General features: G+C 44.2%; 1 protein-coding gene across 2 annotated transcripts in view; it reads right to left on the bottom strand.

Moving 5' to 3' along the window:
- Ttn (titin) overlaps positions 1 to 24,768 on the bottom strand; it is a 270,353-nt gene that overhangs the window by 51,704 nt on the left and 193,881 nt on the right. For both annotated transcript variants that reach the window (XM_013345840.2, XM_013345841.1), the window contains 39 exons: positions 23,718 to 24,026; positions 23,450 to 23,598; positions 23,329 to 23,361; positions 23,106 to 23,235; positions 22,714 to 23,013; positions 22,303 to 22,620; positions 20,712 to 21,008; positions 20,296 to 20,595; positions 19,885 to 20,199; positions 19,474 to 19,622; positions 18,557 to 18,707; positions 18,183 to 18,464; positions 17,203 to 17,505; positions 16,358 to 16,660; positions 15,978 to 16,259; positions 15,582 to 15,881; positions 15,188 to 15,490; positions 14,785 to 15,093; positions 14,395 to 14,676; positions 14,009 to 14,308; positions 13,634 to 13,927; positions 10,576 to 13,542; positions 9,582 to 9,902; positions 9,198 to 9,482; positions 8,804 to 9,103; positions 8,168 to 8,470; positions 7,194 to 7,469; positions 6,797 to 7,096; positions 6,403 to 6,705; positions 5,837 to 6,136; positions 4,542 to 4,829; positions 3,815 to 4,111; positions 3,422 to 3,724; positions 3,020 to 3,325; positions 1,763 to 2,050; positions 1,374 to 1,664; positions 1,000 to 1,287; positions 236 to 823; positions 39 to 143 (listed from right to left, as the gene is read on the bottom strand). In XM_013345840.2, coding sequence (XP_013201294.1) covers positions 39 to 143; positions 236 to 823; positions 1,000 to 1,287; positions 1,374 to 1,664; positions 1,763 to 2,050; positions 3,020 to 3,325; positions 3,422 to 3,724; positions 3,815 to 4,111; positions 4,542 to 4,829; positions 5,837 to 6,136; positions 6,403 to 6,705; positions 6,797 to 7,096; positions 7,194 to 7,469; positions 8,168 to 8,470; positions 8,804 to 9,103; positions 9,198 to 9,482; positions 9,582 to 9,902; positions 10,576 to 13,542; positions 13,634 to 13,927; positions 14,009 to 14,308; positions 14,395 to 14,676; positions 14,785 to 15,093; positions 15,188 to 15,490; positions 15,582 to 15,881; positions 15,978 to 16,259; positions 16,358 to 16,660; positions 17,203 to 17,505; positions 18,183 to 18,464; positions 18,557 to 18,707; positions 19,474 to 19,622; positions 19,885 to 20,199; positions 20,296 to 20,595; positions 20,712 to 21,008; positions 22,303 to 22,620; positions 22,714 to 23,013; positions 23,106 to 23,235; positions 23,329 to 23,361; positions 23,450 to 23,598; positions 23,718 to 24,026 — 13,518 coding nt within the window. The remainder of the gene's footprint in view (positions 1 to 38; positions 144 to 235; positions 824 to 999; positions 1,288 to 1,373; positions 1,665 to 1,762; positions 2,051 to 3,019; positions 3,326 to 3,421; positions 3,725 to 3,814; positions 4,112 to 4,541; positions 4,830 to 5,836; positions 6,137 to 6,402; positions 6,706 to 6,796; positions 7,097 to 7,193; positions 7,470 to 8,167; positions 8,471 to 8,803; positions 9,104 to 9,197; positions 9,483 to 9,581; positions 9,903 to 10,575; positions 13,543 to 13,633; positions 13,928 to 14,008; positions 14,309 to 14,394; positions 14,677 to 14,784; positions 15,094 to 15,187; positions 15,491 to 15,581; positions 15,882 to 15,977; positions 16,260 to 16,357; positions 16,661 to 17,202; positions 17,506 to 18,182; positions 18,465 to 18,556; positions 18,708 to 19,473; positions 19,623 to 19,884; positions 20,200 to 20,295; positions 20,596 to 20,711; positions 21,009 to 22,302; positions 22,621 to 22,713; positions 23,014 to 23,105; positions 23,236 to 23,328; positions 23,362 to 23,449; positions 23,599 to 23,717; positions 24,027 to 24,768) is intronic.

The raw sequence follows: 24,768 nt of genomic DNA on the forward strand, positions 1-24,768 counted from the left end.
ATTGATAAAAAGCTAAAGGAAAACTGTAAATTAAATACCTGTAATTGGTGAGCCACCAGTCTTTTTAGGGTCAGTCCATGTTAGAGACACTGAATCGTGTCTGACATCCACAATATTGGGAGGTGGTGGAGCATCAGGCACATCTATATATAGAAAGAGAAAGGTAGACAACGTCAGATTAATAAAAAGGAACCTCCACAAAGCCATATTTCACTTTATTCTTTAACACACTTACCAAATGGGTGCTTGGCAACGATTGGCTCGGACTTCAGGCCTTCTCCCACACCGTATTTATTTTCAGCACTGACCCTGAAGGTGTATTCCACGCCCTCATGCAGTCTAGTGACCCGGAAGGTGGTTTTCTGGACAGCGGAAGCACATGTCACCCACTTGTTGTTCACAGAATCTCTCTTCTCTAGGACATAGTTGGTGATTTCAGAACCTCCGTCATCCTTTGGAGGACCCCACTTCAGGGTCATGGCTTCTGCTGTGACTTCATCAAATTTGATTGGTCCAGTGGGGATGCCAGGCTTGCCAACAACCTTTATGGAGAGAGTCCCTTCCTTGGTGCCAGCAGTGTTCTTCAGCGTGATTGTGTATTTTCCAGCATCGGATTTTTGGCAGTCATATACTACAAGAGTCGTATTGACTGCAGTGGACTCGACACTGACTCTGGTGTCAGTTGGTAGAGGGTCCTCCCCCTTCTTCCAAGACACGGATGGTGCTGGCTTGCCCTTTATGGGGATCTTCAGGCGGAAGTTGCTGTTTTCTTTAGCCAAGTAGCACAAATCAGGTAGATCCTTTAAGTCAAGATCAGGAGCCACTGTTAAAAAAAAAAAAAAGGTGGAGACGGATTATTTGTATTGGAATTATTAGGACTAGACAATCACCTCAGATCAGTTTTAAAAGGTATGCATTTGGTAAGCCAGGCTTTTAGGCTCCAGCTTATATTTCTGATGACAGGAGAGAGGAGGCGAGGCTGCACAGGGAGACGCTTACCAACGTCATCCTTTGCCACGACGACGATTTCGCTTGGGGTTCCTTCTCCGTTTTCATTTTCAGCGCTCACTCTGAAGGTGTATTCCTTCCCTTCCTTCAGATCTTTGGCGGAGTACTGCAGGCTCAATGACTTCATTACTCGTTGCCACTTATTTTCTTCTGTCAGGAAATCGACCACGTAGCCAGTAATTCTACTCCCACCATCACTGCGAGGCTTCTTCCAGCCAATGGTGCAGGATGACTTGGTCACGGCCAGCACTTTGAGGTCAACAACAGGTCCCGGGGTTTCTAAAAGAGGAGACACGATGAGTCCAACGCCCAAATAACCAAGGTGGGCCGGAGTTCAACAGGGCGGGTCACAGTTCGTTGCTCACCTGATGCCTTGACGGCGTCCCGTGTCTCACCCGGATCCCCAATGCCGTACTCATTTTCAGCGAACACTCTGAAGTAGTAGGATTTCCCCTCTTCCAAGTTAGAGACTCTGAAGCTCGTCTTTGAGCACTCAGTGGTCACTGTCGACCAGGATTTCCTCTCTGCATCCCGCTTCTCAACTACGTAGTTGATGATGGGGCTCCCACCATCGATAATGGGGGGATCCCAGGTAATGTATGCGGAGTCCTTGGATATTTCCTTAACCGTCACATTGACAGGTGGCCCAGGAGTATCTGAATAGCAAGCAGAGGTTAAGCAAGCAATGAACACATTGAGAAAGCACGCAAGCGCTGGTTTCAAACACACGTGCCTCTTGCCTTAGCCCACTTACCGAGCACCTTGACTACAATGGTGTACTCCTTCTTCCCACAGCTGTTCTCCAAGGTCAAGATGTATTTCCCCGCGTCGTACTTGTTCACGTTTTCGCAGCGCAGGAAAGTGTCAAAGTCGGTGGACTTTATGTCCAGTCCAATCCGTTCTCTTAGATTGACGTTTGGTTTCGACCAAGTGATCTTTGGTGGTGGACGTCCTTTGACGGGCACGTAGAGTCTCATGGTAACTCCAGCACGTAAAATGAGTGTTTTTCTTAACTCGGCATCGAGTTCTCCCTCGGGTGGAACTATTGAACGTGGGGGTGAAGAAAGTCAAAGCCGTAAAATTTCAGCCTCATATGTATTTCTAAAGACTACCCTATCATTCCTAAAATACATTTCCTTTGTAAAACCAACTTCTTCATTTTTTTAAAACGTCCTGAACAATTGGATACTCTGTTGATGTTTTCATTTTTCTTGAAAGTATTTTATTTTTGAATAGGTGTTTATGTTTACATCTGCAGTAATCCATGAGTGCAGAATCCATGGAAGCCAGAAATAGGCACTAGATCCCGGGGTGGGGGTGTGAAGTAACAGGCAGTTTTAAGTCACTTGATGTAGGTGCTGGGATCCAAACTCAGATCCTCTAGAAGAACAGTATGCCCTTGTGATCACTGACCTCTCTCTCTGGTCCCCATGATCTTCCTATTTTTCCATGCACTTTTGCCCCAACCAAGTATTCCTCGAAGGCCTGTCTTCCTCTTCACGTGTACCCTGCAGATTTAAACCTCTGTCTATGCTTAAGAGAATGCTTCCTCCCACCTTGAGTTTTCTGTCTTATATTCAGTGCATATTCCATTCCTGCAAATGCTCTGGCTTTGTTTGCTATGTCATCATAGGAAGAAAAGTATATAATAGATTAAATTTTAAGGTGGGAAGGAGTTCTGGAGATGAAATGAATAGAAGAAAGGGACTATAAGAGTCTTTCAGTTACATACTTAGAGATGTGTGTGGATGAGTGGATAGCAGGCAGGAGGATAATAGATGGGCCATGACTTAAAAAAGAAAAACAACAAAACCTCTTTATTCTTAGAATAAAATTCTTTCTTCTTTTGAAAGCCACCGATTCAGTTTGGCCTGCTAAACATCATGAAGTGCCACCTACCCCTCCTGATCTGGGCTCCTGGAACTTGTAGCTGTGTCTGCACCAGAGCTGATTCTGTCTCTTAAACTATGATGGGCAGAAAGTCTCACCTGTGTCTGCTGGCAGTACTTACTTAGGATGTCCTTGGGGCAGTGCTTGTCTGGTACGTCACTTGGGTCACTGTAGCCGATCTTATTCACAGCGTACACGCGGAACTGATACTCAGTGTTTTCCATCAGGCCGGTCACCTCGAAGCGGGTTTTCTGCAGCTTCTCTGGTAAATTGCACCTTACCCAGTGATCAGAATCGGCTCGTTTGGCTTCCACAAGATAACCAATGATGGGGCTGCCTCCATCAAAGGCTGGCTTGCCCCATGATAGGCTCACCGAGCTACGGGTGGTATCGTATACTTTAGGGAAAGCTGGTGGGCCAGGAGGATCTGAGGACAAACAACAACAGAAAGGTTTAGTGACAACTTCCGTTCTGGCTGTTTAACGCTCACTACAGAGCACGGGACTCTCTCAAGCACACTTACACAGTGGGTCCTGAGCATACACGGCTTTGGACGCATCACTGGGTTTGCCGGGTCCAGCTTTATTTATAGCAGTGACTCGGAATTCATACTCAGTGCCTTCCTGGAGACCCGTTGCTTTTAACGTTCTTTCTATGACAGGTTTTCTGTTGACTTTAGTCCAGTTAACTGCCTGAGTTTCTCGCTTTTCAACAAAGTATCCAGTGATAGGTGAGCCACCGTCATCGGCAGGGGCTTTCCAGCTGACTGTCATGTGATCCTTAGTGACATTGCTAATGACAGGAGGGTCGCAGCGTCCAGGTGGGTCTGTAAAGACGGAACGATACGTACGTTAGTCTCTTAAGCAAAAAGAGTGTTTAAGGAAGTAGAGAGCAACCCGCTGGAGAGTGTACCTACCATATGGGTTTTTAGCAATCGCTGGCTCAGTGAGGATGGGGTCACCCACTCCGTATTTGTTTTCAGCACAGATACGGAACTGGTATTCATGGCCCTCTATAAGTTTCTCCACGGTGCAGCTGGTGATGGGCACAGTGGCAGAGACCTGAGCCCAGTTAGGCCTGCTCGTTTCCCGCTTGTCAATGATGTAGTTGGTGATTTCTGAGCCTCCGTCCTCGAGAGGAGGTTCCCAAGACAGCATGGCACGATCCGCATACATCTTGTTGATTTTGACAGATGCTGGAGGACCTGGTTTATCTGAAAGAATGGAGAAGAAAAATGAACTATTATTTTTCTAAAAAGGGGAATGAATATGGGGAAGAGATCTAGACGGTGGGCTATGCTCTATATAATATCAGCAACTTCCTATATGACCTAGAAGTCACCTCCCTCCCAACCCTTGGTAGCTAGAATAGTGATCGACCACTCATCCTCTATAAAGACACTCTTTTGCAATGCTATTCATTTTATTCTTAGGACATACTTTGCTTATTGTTGTCCTTGAGACAGAGCATCAATAGAATAGGCTGGTTTAGCACTCCCTGAGTAGAAGAGCATGACCTTGAACTCCTGATCCTCCTGCCCCCTCCCAGGTGCTGGGGTCTTAGGAGTTCATTAGCATATCCAGCTTGTAAACTTATTGACAGGCTAAGTGAAGCATGGGATTGTAATCACATTCTTTAATTACCTAGTACTTTGAGCTTAATGGTGGCTGATTTGGAACCACTGGCATTTTCGGCAGTAATGGTGTAGTCTCCCGAGTCCTTCCGGTTCACGCTGAACAGCTCCAAGGTGCACAAGTTCCGCTTCATTGCCATCTTTATACCTTCCGCTGGTTTTATTGGCGTGCCATCTTTCTTCCAGGAAACTGTCGGCATTGGTTTACCAAACACCGTAGCGTCCAAGCAGACGTTAGTCCCAGCTTTCACAGTAAGCAGAGACTTCATTTCGACACTGAGTTCTATCCTGGGAGGAACTGGAAGGAAAGAAGATTGACGGTCTTCATTATGCAAAACCGCATTGTGTAATTATTACTGACAACAGCGATAAATCCATCATGAGATTTTCATCTCATTATTAACTATTAACATTTAATACTTGGGATTGAACCCACTGAGCTACAGCTCTAGTGCTACAACCATTTTTCTTTAATAATTCTTACATATATTTATGAGTACAGTATTTTTGCAAAAGTCTGCGTTGTGGAATGATTCAATCAAGCAAACTCATACCACAGTCCGCTCGCCTATTCGGTCAGCATTTTTATTGTCTACTCTTTTAGTAATCTTGAGATCTATAACACGTTATTAACTCTGGCACCATGCAGAGTTACCAATACTAGTTCTTCCTGTCAGACTGAATTGAAACTTTAACATTCTCTCCCTCTCGTTCTCCCTTTCCTTAGCCCCAATTTTTAAGATCCATACTTACTACAAAAGTAAAATACGTTTAACAAAGAAATTTGACAATACTGCAAATAGGTAAAAGTAAATTCCCATAATCCCAACACTAGGCTCCCACTCTCAGTTTAATATTTCTTTGTCATCATTCTGTGACTATGATTAATATCACACACTCCTTAGTTGTGTAACCTGTTTTTTTTTTTGTTTTGCTTTTTAAGATTCTTCATAAGCAGCTGGGCGGTGGTGGCGCACGCCTTTAATCCCAGCACTCGGGAGGCAGAGGCAGGAGGATCTCTGTGAGTTCGAGACCAGCCTGGTCTACAAGAGCTAGTTCCAGGACAGGCTCCAAAACCACAGAGAAACCCTGTCTCGAAAAACCAAAAAAAAAAAAAAAAAAAAAAAGATTCTTCATAAGCATAATTTTTAGTGCTGAATACAAAGTTAACTCCTTGTCATTTATTCTCTCCTTTTCCATTGTATGAATTTAGTATGTTTGTTTGTTTTTAAGTATTATTTATTTCATGAGGAAACATTACTATCATGGATACTGTAAGTGTTTTAATACGCAATAGACTCTTACCATTTTCTGCAAGAATAGTCACTGGGTCGGAAGGCTCAGAAGGCTGGCTAATGTTCACAGCAGTCTTGGCAATCGCTCTAAATTGATATTGAGCATTCTCTTCCAACCCCGTAGCTGTGTACTCTTCCTGGGGAATCTGGTGAGGTGTGGTATTACACCGAACCCACTTATCACCAGGAAGCTTGCAAGCTTCTACAAAATAGCCAATAATTTTGCTGCCTCCGTCATGCTTTGGACGGGCCCAGATAAGGGAGGCAGAGTTCTTGGTGACATCAACAACTTCAGGTTTCCCTGGGGGATCTAAACCAAAAAGAAATATTCTCAACGTTGGTCTCACTAGCAGAAGTGTAAGCTCCTCACAGCGCCACTCCCGTGTGGTTCAACAGGATAACAATCATGTCAAGTCAGCCATCCATCCGGTATCTACTTTTCAGGGCTTGCTATACATTTACATTTACAGGAGTGCATTTCCTGTGAGAGGTAGAGCCTACTCCAGGATGGAAGTACTAACTTTCAGAAGCAAAGATTTAAATGTGTCTCTACAGTTCCAAGCAATGGTTACCCACCTACTGGCATCCTTGCGGTTACATATTCCGTTGGTTTGCTAGGTGGGCTGGATCCAGCTTTGTTTAGGGCATAAATTCTGAATGAATATTCTAGACCTTCTACAAGGCCAGCACAAGGATATTCAGTTGACCGGACGACAGTGTCGTTAGCCTTCACCCAGAGTAAACTGTTTCTTTCTTTGCGTTCAATCAGGTAACCAGTGATGGGGCTTCCTCCATCACTGTCTGGTCTGTCCCATGCGACAAATATGCAGTCTTTGTTGACTTTAGTGACTCGAGCATTTTTTGGCTCACTAGGAACGTCTGGAGATGAAGACAGAGAAATGTCAGCTTCTGCTTTAAACTAAAAGCCTACAAAGAACAACACACACACACCACCAACACCAGCACTCACCGAACGGGAATTTAGCGAGCATCTTTGGAGATGTGAGAGGCTCTGAAATGCCGAATCTGTTTTCAGCACGGACCCGGAAGATATACTCCTGTCCGGGGATCAGCTTGCCAACCCTGCAGGACGTCTTGGTGACCGAAGCTAGAGCTGTGACCCAATCCCCACGGCTTACATCACACTTCTCTACTATGTAATTGGTGATGCTACTGCCTCCATCCTCAAGAGGGATGTGCCAAGACAGGGAGCAAGCGTCAGCATCGATATCAGAAATGTCAAATGGAGGCTGGGGCGGACCAGGAGCATCTGCATAAACCAAGAGGAAAGAAACACAGAGTGAGAAAACAAATATTTAAAAAAAAAAAAAGGAACCTTTCTGATCTCCATAATTTGATGTACCTACCCATGACTGTAACTTTGATTTTCTGAGTGTCTGTCCCCGAGCTATTTTCTGCGGTGAGGCTATAGTAACCACTGTCTTTCCTGGTGACGTCCTTTATGATGAGGACCGAAGAACTGTCCGCTTTATGGATGGCCAGGTGGCTGGATGTGACGACGTCATCCTCTCCTTTCTTCCATTTACAGATGGGGTTGGGCTTCCCATACACATGGGCTTCCACTCGGAGTTTCTTCCCAGCTTTGATGGTGATCTGCTCGGGCATGAGGATCTTCGGTGGCACTGAAAGCAACGACAAAACCCATTTCTTGAGCGGGGGGGAGGGGGGAGTCTTCTGGATTTCTCGAATTGTGGGTTGTAGGCCACTAGGCATTTCAAATTAATGATTGAATTTATAAGCAATTTTTTATTAATTGAAAAATTTTCAAAATATAATAATTTATGTCCCAGCTGCTATTTCCCCTCCTTCCTGTCCTCCCAGTCCCTCCCCCAAATCCCTCCTCAGTTCCCACCCCCCAATCCACTCCTCCTGTTTCTGTTTAGGGAAAGGCAGGTCTCCTATGAGGATCAACAGAACATCATATCAAGTTGCAGTAAGACTAAGCACCTCCCCATATGTTAAGGCTGGGCAAGACGACCAAGTATGAGGAGTAAGATCCCAGCCACCTACAAAAAGAGTAGGAGACATCCCCTGTCCCCACTGTTAGGAGTCCCACAAGAGGGCCAAGCTACCAATATTTTTAAAACTTCTTAATAGAAAATATCAGATATAGCCTACATAAGGATAGGCTATATCCTGTGTTGTACAAACTTAAGGAGAAATGTCTACAGAAGCCAGTTTTTCTTATCACAGGGCATAAAGGAAGCAGTAACTACTCAAAAAGATAAATACAATTGCTTAGTTTAGGAACAACACAGAAAAGCCAGATAAGAAGAACAGAAACAGCTATATACACAGAACATGAAGGCAAACAACTCACATAGCTGCTCTTTGGCTTCGTAGACACCCTCGGCTTCTCTTGGCAGGCTGACGCCGACAGCATTCCTCGCTGCAACTCGGAACTTGTATTTCTTTCCTTCCTTTAGGCCGGTGACAATGAGGCTGAGGTCTTTGACCACCGAGTACTCTGTCCAGCGATCTGCGGGCTGGTCTTCCTCTCTGTAACTAATGATGTAGCCATCAATTTTAGCACCCCCATCACGCAGGGGAGGTAACCAGGCCAGCGTAGCACTGTTCTTTGTCATTTCTGTTACTTCAAGTTTTCTTGGAGGATCCGGCTCACCTAGGGAAAGAACATAATTTAGAAAATTAGGTAACTTTATAAACTCCATTGTTCATGTATGTAAGGGTTTCAGTATGACCTTTTGTACCAAAGTTTATGGGATACGTGGTTCAACATCTTGATAATAAAGTGTTATGTAAAGCAAGTGATACACGTTTTATCCAAGAGAGATATTTACTGCACTATTAGTGTCTCACAAATCAAGTTCCTTCTGGAAGATTATAATCCTAACGATCTATTGACTGTGATCAGCAGATTATAATCATATTGACCTCTTGGCCTTGATAAACTAGAGGGCTGGAGTCAAAAGGGGAAAGAAACGGGATTGCTTACTGAGAGGGTCTGATGCAAGCACAGGTTTGGGGACATCTGTTGGGACCCCAGGGCCATATTCATTGACAGCAGTTACTCGGAAGTAATATTCATTCCCGGGAACAAGGTTGGTGACGTTGAAGCTTGTCTTCTTCACTTCGGGTGTAACTGTTGACCATGTTTTTCTTTCTGCCTCACGCTTCTCCACAATGTAATGTGTCACTTGGCTCCCGCCGTCATTTTCAGGAGGGCCCCAGGACACGTGGCAGGATGTTTTCGTGACATCCGAAACTTTTAAATCAGACACAGGTCCAGGAGTATCTGCAAAGGAGCAGTCACAAGTCTCATCAGCATTCCAATTAACTCATTTGTTTTTGGAGCACGGGGGGAAAAAAAAAGCTTTTGGCTAACACACCTAGTACTTTGACGTTCACAAAAACGGCTTTTTCTCCTGCTGGGTTCACCAGGGTCAAGGAGTATTTTCCCGAGTCATCACGGGTAGAGTTGGGGATGACAAGGAAGGCCATGGTGTCAACGAGATCGACTTGTCCTTTTCGGACCACATTGTCAATCCCCACTTTGCGCCATGTGACTTTGGGGGCGGGGCGTCCTCTCACTATTGCGAATAGCCGGATGGGGCAGCCCGCTCTCACGACGACCAGTTTTCTCATGCTGGCATCCAAGTCGATCTCTGGAGGCTCTGCAGGGGACGTTAAAGACGTTAGTGGGCTCGGCAGACATGAGGGAACCCCAGGAGAATAAATGCAGATGGGTATCCACCACTAGAGAGAAGCCTCACCGAGGATTTCTTTAGGTTTGATGGCTTCCTTTAGCTCTGCAGGGCGCCCAATACCGACTTGATTTTGGGCGCACACCCTGAACTCGTACTCCTGGTTTTCATCCAAACTGGTGACTGTGAATTCCATGCGAACAAGTTGGGCGGCAGCGTTGCACCTTTTCCAGCCCTCATCGGGTGAGGCGTCCGCTATTTTGGGTCTCATCTCAACAACGTATCCAATTATGGGTGCACCTCCATCATAGACGGGTTTTCCCCATCCCAGAGTTATGGAATTTTTGGTTGTATCAACCACTTTGAAATTGGTTGGTGGGCCAGGTGGTTCTGGAAAAAAAAATTATATAAAAAAATGTACACATCATCAATTATTAGTAGCGATTCTATTCTTTACTCTGTGTTTACTGTATATGTGTGTCCATGTTTTGAGAGTGTGTACATATGAGTTCGTGCATGTTCAGGCCAGAGGTCAACCCTGGGTGTCCTTCTCTCTTGCACGTCACCTTATTGTTTGATACAGGGCCTCTCACTGAAACTATCACTTAGCAATTGGTTCTACCGGCTGGCCAGTGAACTCCAGAGTCTGCCCATCTATGTCCCCCGTCTTGGCCCTGGGGTTATAGCTATGTGCTGTTTCACCTAGCTTTGTACAGGAGTGTTGGTGATCTGAACTCAGGCTTGTGTGGTGGGTACTTCACCCACTAAGCCACCTCCCCAGCCTCATGAAACTTTACTGTATAATTTTATGGTTAATTTTCAATTTAAACAAGGTCATTTTAACTTCTTAATTCCCAAGACTTCTTTACATTCCTTTCTAAAATTTAGAGTCTACCAGTGCATATTTCTTGGTGATATGGTAAAAGGTCTAATTGGAAAAATATTAGTCAAAATGCTGTTTTTAAAAATATGAAGCAACCTGTTTGTTAGACAATTAATTTTTTGGTCAGATACATAATTTTAAGAATTGGCTTAATATTAGAAAAAAGGAGGAGCATCTTACCTATGGGATCTTTTGCCACCACTGGTCTTGAGGGTAAGCTTGGTTCTCCAATGCCAACCTCATTTTCTGCCTTGACGCGGAACTGATACTCATGTCCTGGGAGGAGATTCTGCACTTTCAGTCGCCTCTCGGGGATGGCACTCTTGTTGACAGGGACCCAGCGGACGGCGTGTTTTTCTTTTCTCTCCAAATAGTACCCTGTGATAGACTTCCCGCCGTCGTATTCGGGGGCATTCCAAACCACAGTCATCTCTTCTTTGCTCACTTTGGTGATTTCTGGAGGATCAGGGCGGCCAGGTCTGTCGTACTTGGTTTTTGCTATGACGGGTTTACTTTCTGTTGGAGGCCCTGTGCCTATTTTGTTTTCTGCACGGACTCTGAAAATATATTCATTTCCTTCTATGAGACGGGTCACCGTAGCGCCAGGTGTCAAGACATTAGCGGAATAGGTAGACCACACCATTCTCTTGCTCTCGCACTTTTCCAGGATATAATTTTGGATTTCACAGCCACCATCGTCTTCCGGTGGATCCCAGCGGATAGTACACCGATCGCTGGACACATCTGTGATTTTCAGGTTTCTTACAGGTCCAGGCTTATCTAAAACATTGACAGTAGCGTAGGCCACAAAACTGCCGGCTGGATTAGTTGCCGTGACTACGTATTTACCACCATCGCTTCGTTTGGCTTTGGTACAAGAGAATTTCGAGGATTCGGCACTGGTATCAATCTTGACCCTCGGTGATCTTGTAAGATCTGTAGCATCCTTGTCCTTGGTCCAGGCCACTTCTGGGAATGGTTTGCCTCTCACACCTGCCTCGAGCCTGATGGTGTCCCCTGCCTTGACAGTTAGCACCCCGCTTAATTTCAGATCAAGGACTGGCTTCTGTAAGTCTTCCTTCACAACAACTTCCTCTGTCCTTACCCAGTCACTTTCTCCACCCTCGTTCTTAGTTTGCACTCTGAACTCATAAATCTGGTTTTCAACGCACTTGTCAACCATGTAATGGGTTTCCTTAATACTTCCTTTGTGCACTCTTTCCCAGTCAGCAGAGCCCTTCAGCCTCCTCTCGACGTGGTATGACAGATTTGGGCTGCCACCGTCGTAACTAGGCCGTCGCCACTTGAGATAGACAAATGTCTTTCCTTTATCTGCAATGTGAAGGTTTTCTGGCTCTCCTGGCTTGTCAATAGGGTTGATGGCCAGAATTGGAGTCTTTGTTTCAATGGTTGGCCCAACGCCTACTTTGTTCTCCGCACAAACACGGAAATAGTATTCGTTGTTGGCCAACAGGTTGGCCTTGATCAGTCTCTTGGTGACGTCTGAGGCAACGATTGACCAGCCTTTCTGATTTGGCTTACGATATTCTACTATGAAATTTGTAATTTCTGAGCCACCGTTATCTAGTGGGTTTTCCCAAGAAATTGTGCAGTTTTCCTTGGTGACGTTGCTAACCTTCAGATTCTGGCAAGGCCCAGGTCTGTCAAGGACGTTAACGATGGCTGATCCTTGGGCGTGTCCACTGCTGTTCTTAGCAGAGATGATGTACTTGCCGTGGTCGGCTCTGACTGCTTCTTTAATTTGTAACTCCACGCGAGGCAGATCGTGAATCAGGTCAACCCGCTTGTCCTTGACCAGGACTTTGCCCTCCTTAGACCAAGTGATGTCTGGCTCAGGTCTGCCTTTGACTCGAGCGAGAATGCGGATCGTCTGACCCACCCGAACAGTAATGACGTCACGGCATGTCACATCAAGCTCTACTTCCGGAGGATGAAGGATGTCTTTTGCAATCACAGACTCTGCCAGTTCTCTTGGCTCTCCCTCACCCACAATATTAGCTGCCCTGATGCGGAATCTGTACTCATTTCCTTCGATCAGTCCAGGTACCCTGAAGGCACACTGCCGGATGAGCTCGTCCTTGTTGATCCTATCCCACTGCGCGGTGCCGGGTTTCTGACACTCTACTACATATCCGAGGATGGGGCTGCCGCCATCACTGAGGGGCTTTGTCCACACCAAGTCCGCAGATTCTCTGCTCTTGTCTTTCAGCTTAGGATTTATGGGTGGCCCCGGTGGTTTGATGGGCCGGCAAGCTTTTATTGGATCAGAACTTGGGGATGGATTGCTTAGTCCAGCAAGGTTTTCAGCAAAAACTCTAAACTCATATGTATTTCCCTCATAGAGTCCAGTCACCCTGAACTTCAGGTCAGCGATGGGTGTTTTGTTGACTCTCACCCATTTGCCAGTTATTTCTCGACGCTCTACATAGTAGCCAGTTATCGGACTGCCGCCATCAGATTTCGGCAGGGTCCAAGACACCGTTGCCTCGTTCTCAGTAATGTCAGTTACCACTGGTTTGCCAGGAGGTGATGGGGGACTGAACTTGTGCTTAGCGACAGTAGGTGTGGAGTCAAGGGGAGGGCCAACGCCCATCTTGTTCTCTGCTTTGACTCTGAAAACATACTCACAGCCCTTTTGGAGATGGGGCACCTTCAGCTTCAGCTTACTGCTTCCTGCAGAGACAACGCCCCATGTGCCTTTCCTAGTATCTTGTTTCTCAACGATGTAATTTATCACTGGGCTCCCTCCGTCATCCTTAGGTGGTTGCCATGAGATAGTCATGTATTCAGGGGTGACATCCAGAATATTAATGGGACCTGTTGGTGGACCGGGGACATCAAGGACAGTAAGATGGACAGCTACTGTTTTGGTACCAGCTGCGTTGGAAACTGTGAGCTGATATTCCCCGGTATCCTTCCTCAAGCAGTTCTTGATGGTCAGCACCGAGGAGAAGCCGTCAGTCTCAACTGTGTAGCGATCTTCCGTTTTAATCTCAATTCCATCTGATGTCCACTTTGCAGTAGGGACAGGTACACCTCTTATAATAGCAGGGAATCTCACTGTGGTACCAGCTTTTACAACGAGCCCTTCAATTAACTTCACATCTAATTCCACAGATGGAGCCACTAGAAAGAAATGAAGAGGTCATTAGATTTGAATTTTCACAGTATGAATAATTCAAAGAAGAAATAAAAAATATGCCAATCCAAAATTTACCTAGTTTCTCTTGACATTCTATTGGGATAGTTGTATCAGGGAGACCAAGACCTATGATATTTTCAGCTTTAACCCGGAATCTATAAGTCTTTCCTTGTTGTAAGCCCGTAACAACACACTCTAAGTTTTTCACAGTCTTGAACTTAATCCAATCCGTGGCACCTTCTTCTTGGTACTCCACCAGATACCCCGTGATTGGAGAGCCGCCATCGCGATCTGGTTTATTCCAAACAAGAGAGACCTCAGTCTTATCGACATCTACGTGGTGTAGGTCCTTGGGTGGCCCTGGGGGATCTTTGAAAGAAAAGTTATGATGAATAAACAATTATCTCAAATCTGGTCAAACAAAACTCTATATTCAGGAAAGTAACTCACGGAGAGGATCCAGAGCCTTGATGGGCTTGGGTGTCTCAACAAAAGGACCACGTCCATATTGGTTCTCGGCAGCTACTCGGAAGAGGTACTGGTTGCCTTCGTTCAGATGTTTAGCCATGTGGCTCTTCTTCTTCGACGTGGTTGAAAGAGGGGACCACTGGGCAGTGGCGACATCTTTCCTCTCAACCACATAGTTGGTCACAACAGAACCACCATCATCCAGTGGTTCCTTCCAAGTAAGGTAGCAAGAATCTTTCCTAATTTCACTGACTTCCAGGTCTCTAGGTGGCCCAGGTTTATCTGAAATGTATTAAATAATAGTTAAGTGACAAGAAAAAGGTATTTGAGGTTTTTATTTTTAATGGCATGAGCATCTAAGTGCGCACCTAAGACCAGTACTTTCACTGAGACAGTTTTTGAACCAGCTGGATTCTCCACAGTTAGAGAATAAATTCCCCCATCTTCGTGGGCAGCATTGCGAATTTCAAGCTTGCTTCCAACTGGAGTAACATCAATTTGTGCTTTTGTCGGAGCCTCTCTGTCTCCTTTTTTCCAGGTTACTTTTGGGAATGGCACACCTTTGATGATGGCACTCAGTCTCAGGGTGTCACCCACTTTAATGTGCTGTTCTCTTGCCATGTTGGCATCAAGGATCAGCTCAGGAGGTTCTAAAATAAAGAAAAACACCTTCATGTAGGATTCCTTACTGCATACTATAATCAAGTATCCAGCAGGCACCTATTTCTCACAATTGCAGATCACAGCATCTCACTCACCAAGTCGGTCCTTTACTAGCACTGGTTCAGGAACGTGGGCCGGGTCTGATTCACCAGCCTCGTTGACTGCCAGTACTCTGAACTTATAGGTCTGCCCGTCTCTGAGACCACTGACTTTATATTTCGTTTCAGGGCATGACTCAGGAGTGTGATTGGCTCGTCTCCACTCTTCATCTCCCACTTTCTGGTACTCCACAATGTATCCTAGGATCTTGCTCCCACCATCGTGACGTGGTGGCTGCCAAGTTAGATCAACTGAATTACACGTCGTGTCTACTGCTTCAGGATTAATAGGTGGGCTTGGTTTAGCTACATAATCAAAGACAAAAATTTGAAAGAAGTTAAAATATAGCTGAGAAAAGTCAAACTGTATGCAAACTGAATGAATGTTTTAATACTGTACCAATTGGATCTCTAGCAAAGACAGGTTTGGATGGTGGACTTGGGTCTCCAATACCAATTTCATTTTCTGCAGAAACCCGGAACTCATACTGGCATCCTTCTAGAAGATCAGGAACCCTAAACTTAGTGTACGGATGGATAGGCTCTTTGGTAACTCTAGCCCATCGTTTAGACATAGTTTCCCTCTTCTCCAGGATGTAGTTTGTGATGGGCTTTCCTCCATCATTTGGCTTGTTCCAGGTCACTAGTGCAGAGTCTTTGGTGACCTCTGTGACAATTGGCTGCTCAGGTGCATCAGGAACTCCTGTTACAGACATTAGCAAAATGTGTTACAAGTTTCAACCTCCCTATTAACTTTGCCAAACACTGGGTCCGCCCCCAACCATACTACATACTGAAACGATCTTTGGCTTTCATCGAATCGGACACCAGAGGGTCACTTATTCCATACAGATTTTCAGCATGAATCCGGAAGATATAATCTTTTCCTTCAAGCAGTTTTGGGACTTTGCACGTTGTTTTAGCGCTGGCAGAAGTCACAGGCATCCATATGTCTTTACCCAGCTCCTTCTTCTCAATAATATAATTGGTAATTTCACTTCCTCCATCATCAAGAGGTGGTTTCCAAGAAATAACCATGTATTCTTTGGTGACCTCATCAAAAACAACAGGTCCTACTGGTGGTCCAGGACGGTCTGCAGAAAAAAAAAAGAAAGAAAATCATAGCACAAAATATTATTATCACTTCTAGAAGGAAAAAGACTATTATTGATAAGATAAATAAAACTTACCAACAACGTTGACTTGACAGTAACCTTTCCTGGAGCCTGTGCTGTTCTCCACAACTACACAGTATTTTCCAGAATCTGAGCGTTTGGACTTTGTCTTCTCAAGGGCAAGTGTCGTGGGAGTAGTCTTGATGTGGGTGCGGTCATCTTCCAGCACATCTGCCTCATCTTTGAACCAATCAACCTTAGGCTTTGGTTTGCCTGAGTAACGGCCAGTGAGGGCGAAAGCTTCACCAACTCGGACTGTAAGTTTATCTCTGAAGTCCAGGTCAAGTGTTGGGGGAGCTAAAATGTAGAGTTACAGACAAGAGTCATTTTTGCCATCCTAGGAAAAGGCTATAGAGGTATATGTTTTCAAAGCACAAAGTGCAGCGGACACATACCCAGCTCATCTTTGCATGTGATCGGCTTGGTGCAGAATGACGGCTTGCCTTGTCCGACAATATTGACGGCACTGACACGGTACTCGTAGGTGTCACCTTCTTTTAAGCCTTTCACAGTGTATTTCCTGCTAAGCAGGTTGTCGCTTGTAACTTTGTGGAACTTCTCAGTGCCAATGAGGCGACTTTCTAGGACATAGTTAATAATTTCTGATCCACCATCGTACTTGGGAGGGTTCCAGGTCAAAGACACGGTATTTTTAGTGACTTCTTTGACTTCCAGGTCTTCAGGTCTCTCTGGGACAGCTGTAAATGTTAGGACAATGCCAGGAGCGTCACAGTGATAATGTAGAAGAGCACCATAAGTACCCTTTCCTGAGGGCTACTTTTAAAAACCAAACCAGACTTCAAAGAATCTCAAAACTGTTCTCACCGTAGCACTACTAGAGTGAGAAAGGCTTTGAGGAACTCGATGTTCTCAACCAAGAGATGAGAAAATAGAGCTTCATTTTGGCTAAATAACAAAATATCTTAAGAGTAAGCAGTTTGAGAATTAGGAAAATGATTCAGTTTTCATTTACACCATTGAATGGGAAACTTACAAAAAAAAAAAAAGAAAACAACCCTAAACAATGGAATAAATATAGGGAAGGGATTTGAGGACTCCGACACATCCCTGCCATTTCTTTCTTTCACAGTCACAGATACAATGACATCAGATATTGAACAACTGTCTTAAAGCCTGACAAGTGGATAGCATGTAAGGCACACACACACACTCATACTATAGTGTTGTATTAAATGAAGAGCAGCGTGGTTAACCATAGCTTGTTCTCAACCGTACTTACTTATTGGATCTCTGATGACAAGTGCGTTTGGTGTCTCAACAAATGGCCCCATGCCAATGCTGTTTTCGGCTGCAATTCGGAAAAAGTAGGCTTTTCCTTGAATAAGACCCTGTACAGTAGCGTTCTGTCGAGTGACTGTGTAGGTTACAGGGGTCCATGCTTTGCGGTCTGCTTCCCGCTTCTGAATGACATAGTTGGTGATGGGGGAGCCGCCGTCATCTTCTGGAGAGAACCATGTGAGCTTGCAGGAGTCATTGGTTAGGTTGTCAGCGAGGAATGGTACTCCAACTGGTCCTGGGACATCTGAGGACAAGTGGAAAAGATTATTGTGGTGAAACTTTAAACATTCACAAACATTTCCAGGAAAGGTGCTTTTGTAAAGACCAGATAATCACACACTAGGTCCTTAAGGTGGCATGTCTTGTCAAAAAAAAAAAAATGTAACATACGAAACTTCACATAGGGGAGTGGAGATGTGGCTAGGCGGTTAAGAGCATTAAGAGCACTTGAAGCTCTAACAGAGGAGTTTGATTTGGTCCCCAACATATGGCGACCAACAAGCATCTGTAATTCTAGTTCCAGAGTATCTAACATTCTCTTCTGGCCTCCTCACAAGCTACACAAAAATGTCATGCATACATATGTGCAGCCAAAACACCATACACACTAAAAAAATCAGAATTGGGTAGCAGGAATACAACAATGTGGAATGCCTATGGGATAAAAATGTGAAGAGGAGCATTTTAAAAAGTCTAAAATGGACAGTCAGCTGTGAACTATTTTTCTAGTACATAGTGTTGCTGTAGACATAATTAAAATGATAAATTTTAAAAACGTTGCATTTATGTATATGGTGGCACTCAAAGAGGCAGGCATATCTCTGGGAGTTTGAGGCCGGCCAGGGCTACACAATAAAAATCCTGTCTTGAAAAAAAAAGTAAAATAAAATAAATTTTTTCAATAAAATTGAAATGATTTACCTAGCACATCAACAATAATTGTCTTCTTTCTTTCTCCGCCTTCGTTTTTCGCAAGGAGAGAGTAGACACCTTGATGGCTCCTCTGGCAGTTCTTGATGACCATGGATGAACTAATGGCTGTGGTCTCAATGGCGGCTTCTTGAGGTAGGGCCCGTTCATTCATGCTCCAGGTGACAGTTGGAGGTGGCTTTCCAGATACGTAGGCTATGATGCGGATCACCCCTCCAGCGTGGACCACTATTCTGTCTCTGACGCTGGCATCTAGCTGAAGGTCGGGCGACACTGGGAAACGATTGAAAAAGGCAAGTGTGACTTTCACCTTTCAATATATCCTACACAAACCTGGATAAATTAGCAGAAACAGTGGTAATTACCAATTCTGTCCTTCATTTCAATAACATCTGTGACCTCTCCAGGTTCTCCAACCCCGGCAATGTTGACTGCTCGGACGCGGAATTTGTAGAATGCTCCTTCTTTTAACCCGGTCACCACAAGCTTTGTCCCTCTCACTTCCTTATCCTTAGCCTGGGAGAAAATAACAAGCATTTTATAACTAGAGTGTTCCTAATGTAAATATGTATGCTATAACTAGTATATAATATTGCTGCTTTAATAACTCTCTCAAGTATAACTCCTACCTACCTACTCTTGTCAGGAGGTTTCAGGGATCAAACAGTTATAGACAATGGGTGAACGACTTGTCAAAATTGTGTTTATAAATTACTGGTAAATGATAGAAAAAACTGTACTGTTCCATCTTTCTAGGATTCATAACCAAAGGAAGAGTGGATAACATGACTTAACTTTTAAAAGCTCAATTTTTATTTTTAATTGATTTATCCCAACTGTATCTGCTCACAGTATAATAATTCATTACATATAAACAGATGGCAATAAAACATTCCATCTCCTTAAGTATTTATTATTTATACCTGGTAGGTGATTCATTTCAATTTTTTAAAAGGAAATAATGATAAATTATTGTGAAGGATGGTCAGCATCCTGTGTTTCACTCACACTGTGCTATTGTGGTCAGCATCCTGTGCTTCACTCACACTGTGCTATTGTGGTCAGCATCTTGTGCTTCACTCACACTGTGCTATTGAATGCTAGAACTTACTTTTTTTCACTGTTTTGACACCCAACATAGGACCTTCTTCACACTCTTGACTAGTTGGATATAAATAATTATTTTTCTGATTTTTAATCTCAAACATAGAAACAAATGGGCTTAAGAAAAACTATTTAGAACTTATTCATGGAACATTTCTTCAATGAACATTTTAGCTACCTTTTCCCATTCTTCTTTGCCTTCTTCCTTAAATTCAACAATGTATCCAGTTACTTTGGATCCACCATCTTTTAGTGGAGGTGACCATTCCAAGTCCACAGATGATTTTGTCCAGTCTGTCACTTTGGGGAACGGAGGACCAGGGGGAGCTGGAAAGAACCAGTATATATCAGTATTCTTGATTTCCACAGTACTTTTAGAAATCATTTTCTTTTCTTTTTTTTTTTTTCCTTTTTTTGAGCTAAGGTTTTTCTGTGTAGCCTTGGCTATTCTGGAACTTGCTCTGTAGCCCAGGCTGTCCTCAAACTCAGAGATCCCCCCTTCCTCTTCCTCCTAAGTGCTAGGATTAAAAGCGTGTGCCACCACCCATCTAGACACCTTTTTTTTTTTTTTAAGAATGTAAAGGCTTACCCACTGGATCTCGAGCAGTCACTGGATCTGAGGGGAGACTTGCGGGACCCACACCCGCAGCATTGATTGCATACACTCGGAACTGATAGTCAGAACCTTCAATAAGGCCAGTCACTTTATAAGAGACGCCCAGAGTCATGGCCTTGATGGGATCTCGGTTAACTCTCTTCCATCTCTTTGAAGTGGTGTCCTTCATTTCCAACCAATACCCAGTCACGGGAGAGCCACCATCGTACTCTGGCTCTTCCCAGTTGACCGTCATGGAGTTACGAGTCACGCTGCTCACCGTCGGTTTATCCGGAGCTCCGGGGACAGCTGTGAGAAAGATAGTAATTGACAAGAAGTCATCAAAAAACTAAACAAAACACCAGAAAAGTTTGACCTAATGTGTGAAAATGTTGTCCTACTCACAGAAGAGGTTTCGTGCTGTTTCAGGTTCACTGTCCAGTGGCTCCCCAATGCCGTACTTATTCTGGGCCATGATTCGGAACACATATTCATGGCCTTCTAGCAGCTTGGGGATTGTGTACATGCATTCCTTAGGTTCACTGGAGACACGGACCCATGTCTTCCTGTTAGCTTCTCTTTTCTCAATGACATAGTTGGTAATCTTGGACCCACCGTCATCTTTAGGTGGAAGCCAAGATAGTGTCATTTGATCAGCTGAGATAGATTCAAACTTTATGGGTCCCACAGGGGGGCCAGGACGACCTGGATGATTTTTTTTTTCAAAAAGAATATTTTATTAGTTGAATTATTTAAAGCCAAATTTTGTTTATGAATCAAAATAACACCATATCGTTTTAACCAAACAGTGCAATCATTACCAAGGACGTTGAGTCTCATCTCCTTCGACGCTGTGCCCAGGTTGTTTACGGCAGTGATAGAATACAAGCCAGTGTCACTCCGGCGAGACTGAGGGATAACTAGCGTGCAGGTGTCATCCACCACCTGCTTGTTGATGTGGGTGTCATAGACCACAGGCTCTTTGCTATCAGGCTTCTTCGGAGGCGCTTTAAACCAGGTGAGAGTTGGGAATGGCACACCTTTAATTTTGGCCACGATGTTAACATCAGTTCCTTCTTCCACTTCCATGAATTCTTTGAGCTCAATTGATGGTGGGCCTGGATAATTAATAAGAACAAAACGTTAACACAGGTAGCCAAATGCACTAAAGACTAGAATGTGAATTTTAATGCGGCTACAAAGCCAATTTGGGTTGGCTGTATTCAGACTTCATTGTCCACCCTGACATAAATAATGGGTCTCTCTTTAACACTGTCATGCTAGTGTGGGACATGTAGCTATCTTTTATTGGATCTACATACAGCTGTCTATATGATATTGCCTCTCCCTCATCATGCTTTACCATACACATGAAAATTCTGACCAAGGGTGTAAGTGAAGACTGCTCTTTCATTTCCTGACTGCTCAGACCCAAATAATCACCCAGAAACTGTATTAATTACAACATGGTTTGGCCAATGACTCTAGCATATTTCTAGCTAGCTCTTACTCTTGAATTAACCCATTTCTGTTCATCTGTGTATCACCATGAGGTTGTGGCCTACCGGGAAGGTGAGGTTTCTGCAGGCATCTTTCTCCTTCGGCAGCTACACGGCATCTCCTTTACTCTGCCTACTCTTCCTATATATCTCTGTTCAGAATTCCCACCTGGCTTTGCTCTGCTTGCTAAGCCATTGGCCAAAGGAGCTGCTTTATTAACCAATGGCAATAAAACATATTCACAGCACACAGAGGGGATTCCCACATCACAAGGGCAACAAGGCATGACTATCACAGTAGTTTATGCTTCGCACTTTGGGTCATGGTGTTTTTCTTTAATAATCTGCAGAGTTATAAAGTCATTTCCATGCTTATTCAGAGGTTCTGGTGTGAATTTTTATAAGAAATATAGTTACAAGCCAAACAATTTTTTATAAATCTATTATGAGTGTGCAAAAAGGATTGGCACAATCATAAAACCAAATAAATACACAGTGACAGTGATGGTAACACTAATGCAAAGAGACTTATTTATGTAGCTTATCTTCAAAACTCAAAGCTGAAATGGGTTTTCTCAAAAAGAGAAAATCTTGATAGGAAAGATGCATTGGTCTTAGCAGGTGCTAAGCCAATTACTAGCTTTCTGCCCCTTTTAATTCCTTTAATTTCTGTTAGATAAGACAGCCTACCTTGGAGAAAATTACAGGAAGGAAATTAGATGTGTCTTGTCTATAGTAAAAGCAATATGAAAGACATTCGCTAATTCAGAATTAGCATATTCCATAATGGGGTAAACAGTAACTGAATCATGTTTCCATGCCTACATGAATCCCATGAAACACACTGTTAGATGGATCTACCGATTCTTGATTATTAGATACATAGGAAGGAAATTCTCTGTTAAATACGTACATGTCTGGTCCTTGACAATCACAGGGCCAACAGTGGCTGAAGGCTTGCTGACCCCGGCCTCGTTGACAGCCTTGACTCTGAATTCATATTCCCCACCCTCTATGAGGTCTTCAACAGTAAATTCCAGTTCTTCCACATCACGCTTATTACACTGTCTCCAGGCTTCTTTCTTCTTCCCAGTAGGGTCCCATGCGAGGCACTCGACAATGTAGTGGGTGACAGGAGAGCCCCCATCATTCTTTGGCGGTTTCCATGACAGATGTACCGTGTTCTTCGTTATCAGACCAATCTTGAGTTTAATAGGAGGGTCAGGAGGATCTGTAAAAATGTTTACAGGAATCGTTAAGCATGGTTATTAATAATGCGGCTCATTCCCGAGACCGTATTTTAAACTTGCATTCCAAAGCTTACAGATTGGATCTCTCGCAGTGGTCCTCTGAATGGTTTCTACGGGTGGGCCAATTCCAAAACGGTTTTCTGCTCGCACGCGGAAGAAGTATTGCTGCTCGGAGATGAGATCCGGCACCACGAACGTGGTGCTTCCGCAGTTGGGATTGACTTTCGTCCAGGCTTTTCCATCTATCGTCTTCTTCTCGATGACATAGCCTTTGATCCTATCTCCTCCATCGTCATCTGGCATCTTCCATGACAGTCGGCAACTGCCCCTCGTAATGTCACTAACCTTCAAATCCTTGGGCGGGCCTGGCGCATCTGTTGGTTGCAAACCACAGTGTAAACATCGTTCCGTGGATGCTGAGAGCAGTTTGCCCTGACTCGGTAGCAACTGTGAACATCTTTCTTACCCATGACTTTAACTCTGCAGTTGGCAGTTTTCTGTCCGGCTTTATTCTTGGCTGTGATGCTGTATTTGCCCGTGTGAGCTCGAGTACACTCCGGGATGATGATGACAGAGGAGTTCTCGGCAGTCTCCAGCTGTACGAAGGGAATCGTAGTCATACATGAAATGAGACCGCCACACTTCTAAGGTCACTCACGCTCCTAATTCATTAAGCTAGCCCCTCTTACCTGTGCGTCTTCAGGGATGTCATGAATGTTGTCCTATTAGAAAAGAAGACAGTTATGTTTGAAATACTGCTCCTGGTTATCCAGTGGAAGACGCAACACAGGGAAGTCCTGGGATTATTACCTTCATTGCCTTCTTTGCCTTTCCGTCAAATTCCCAAGATGATTTTGGCGTTGGGCGCCCCTTGATGACAGCAGGGATTCTGATCTGTGAGCCGGCTTTACACACCAGGCAGTCCTGTGCTCCGATGTCAATGAACACCTCTGGAACCTCTGGAATGGTAATGGGACAGCCGTTAGCTGACACTTCTCAAAGAGGTAACAGACACGTCTCCGGTACATGGATGTCACAGTCTGACAAGGTGAACACAACGCTGAATAGGGAAGACTACCTTGAATATCGGTGGCAGGGATCTCTCCAGTCGTGTCACTTGGTTCCGATTCCCCGGCTTCATTGACAGCCTTCACTCTGAACTTGTACTTCCTCAGCTCTTTCAGGTTAGGCACCACACACTCACAGGTAGTTAGAAGTTTATCCGGTTCGTTGACTTTTTTCCAGTCCGAGGAACCCTCCTCCTGCATTTCTACGATGTAACCTTTGATCGGGCTGCCACCGTCTTTGGCTGGAGGTTTCCATGCCAGTGAGATGCTTGATTTTGTTTTATCTTTAACCTCTGGGCGCGAAGGTGGCCCAGGGGGGTCTAATAAGGAACAAACAAACAAACGTCACATTTTGAAGTAGTGGAATGCTATTTTTATGTATACCATAAGACTTTCACTAGATAAGACATTTATTGTTGTCTGTTATCATATTAAAATTGAAGTGCTGAAAAATACGTATAAGAAATAAGAGTATATTTTATTTCAGTATTAAAGCAGAAACAGAAGCAAACAATCTCTGGGGAAAGGATTACTCACTATCTCTCACTACAGCTATACCCCGTGAGCATACCATTGGTGAAAAGAGTTCCACCATGTGAGAAAACCGTTGGTGAAAAGAGCTGTACTCTGGTCAGGAGGTAGTGGCGCACTCGGGAGGCAGAGACAGGTGGATCTCTGTGTATTTGAGGTCAGCCTGGTCTACAAGAACTAGTTCCAGTACAGGCTCTAAAGCTATAGAGAAACCCTGTCTCGAAAAACAAACAAACAAACAAACAAAAAAAAAAGCTGTACTCTGTAGCACAGCACCGGTGGAAAGAGCTGTACCCCGTGAGCACAGCATTGGTGGAAAGCTATCTTACTTTTGACATCCTCCTGAAGAGATTCAACAGTGTATTATAGCTGAACATTTTATTTCCTACAATATGGAAATTTAAAATATTTTCATCACTAGCTGGGCAAACGTCTGGATACAAACAACTCTCAAGGCTCTTTAGGGGCAGAATCAATATTCCCACTCATCACTCCGTAATGCTTTCCTGATGGTGCCTGATGATGAAATAT

The sequence above is a fragment of the Microtus ochrogaster genome, chromosome 4 (assembly GCF_000317375.1).
Source record: "Microtus ochrogaster isolate Prairie Vole_2 chromosome 4, MicOch1.0, whole genome shotgun sequence".
NCBI lineage: Eukaryota > Metazoa > Chordata > Mammalia > Rodentia > Cricetidae > Microtus > Microtus ochrogaster.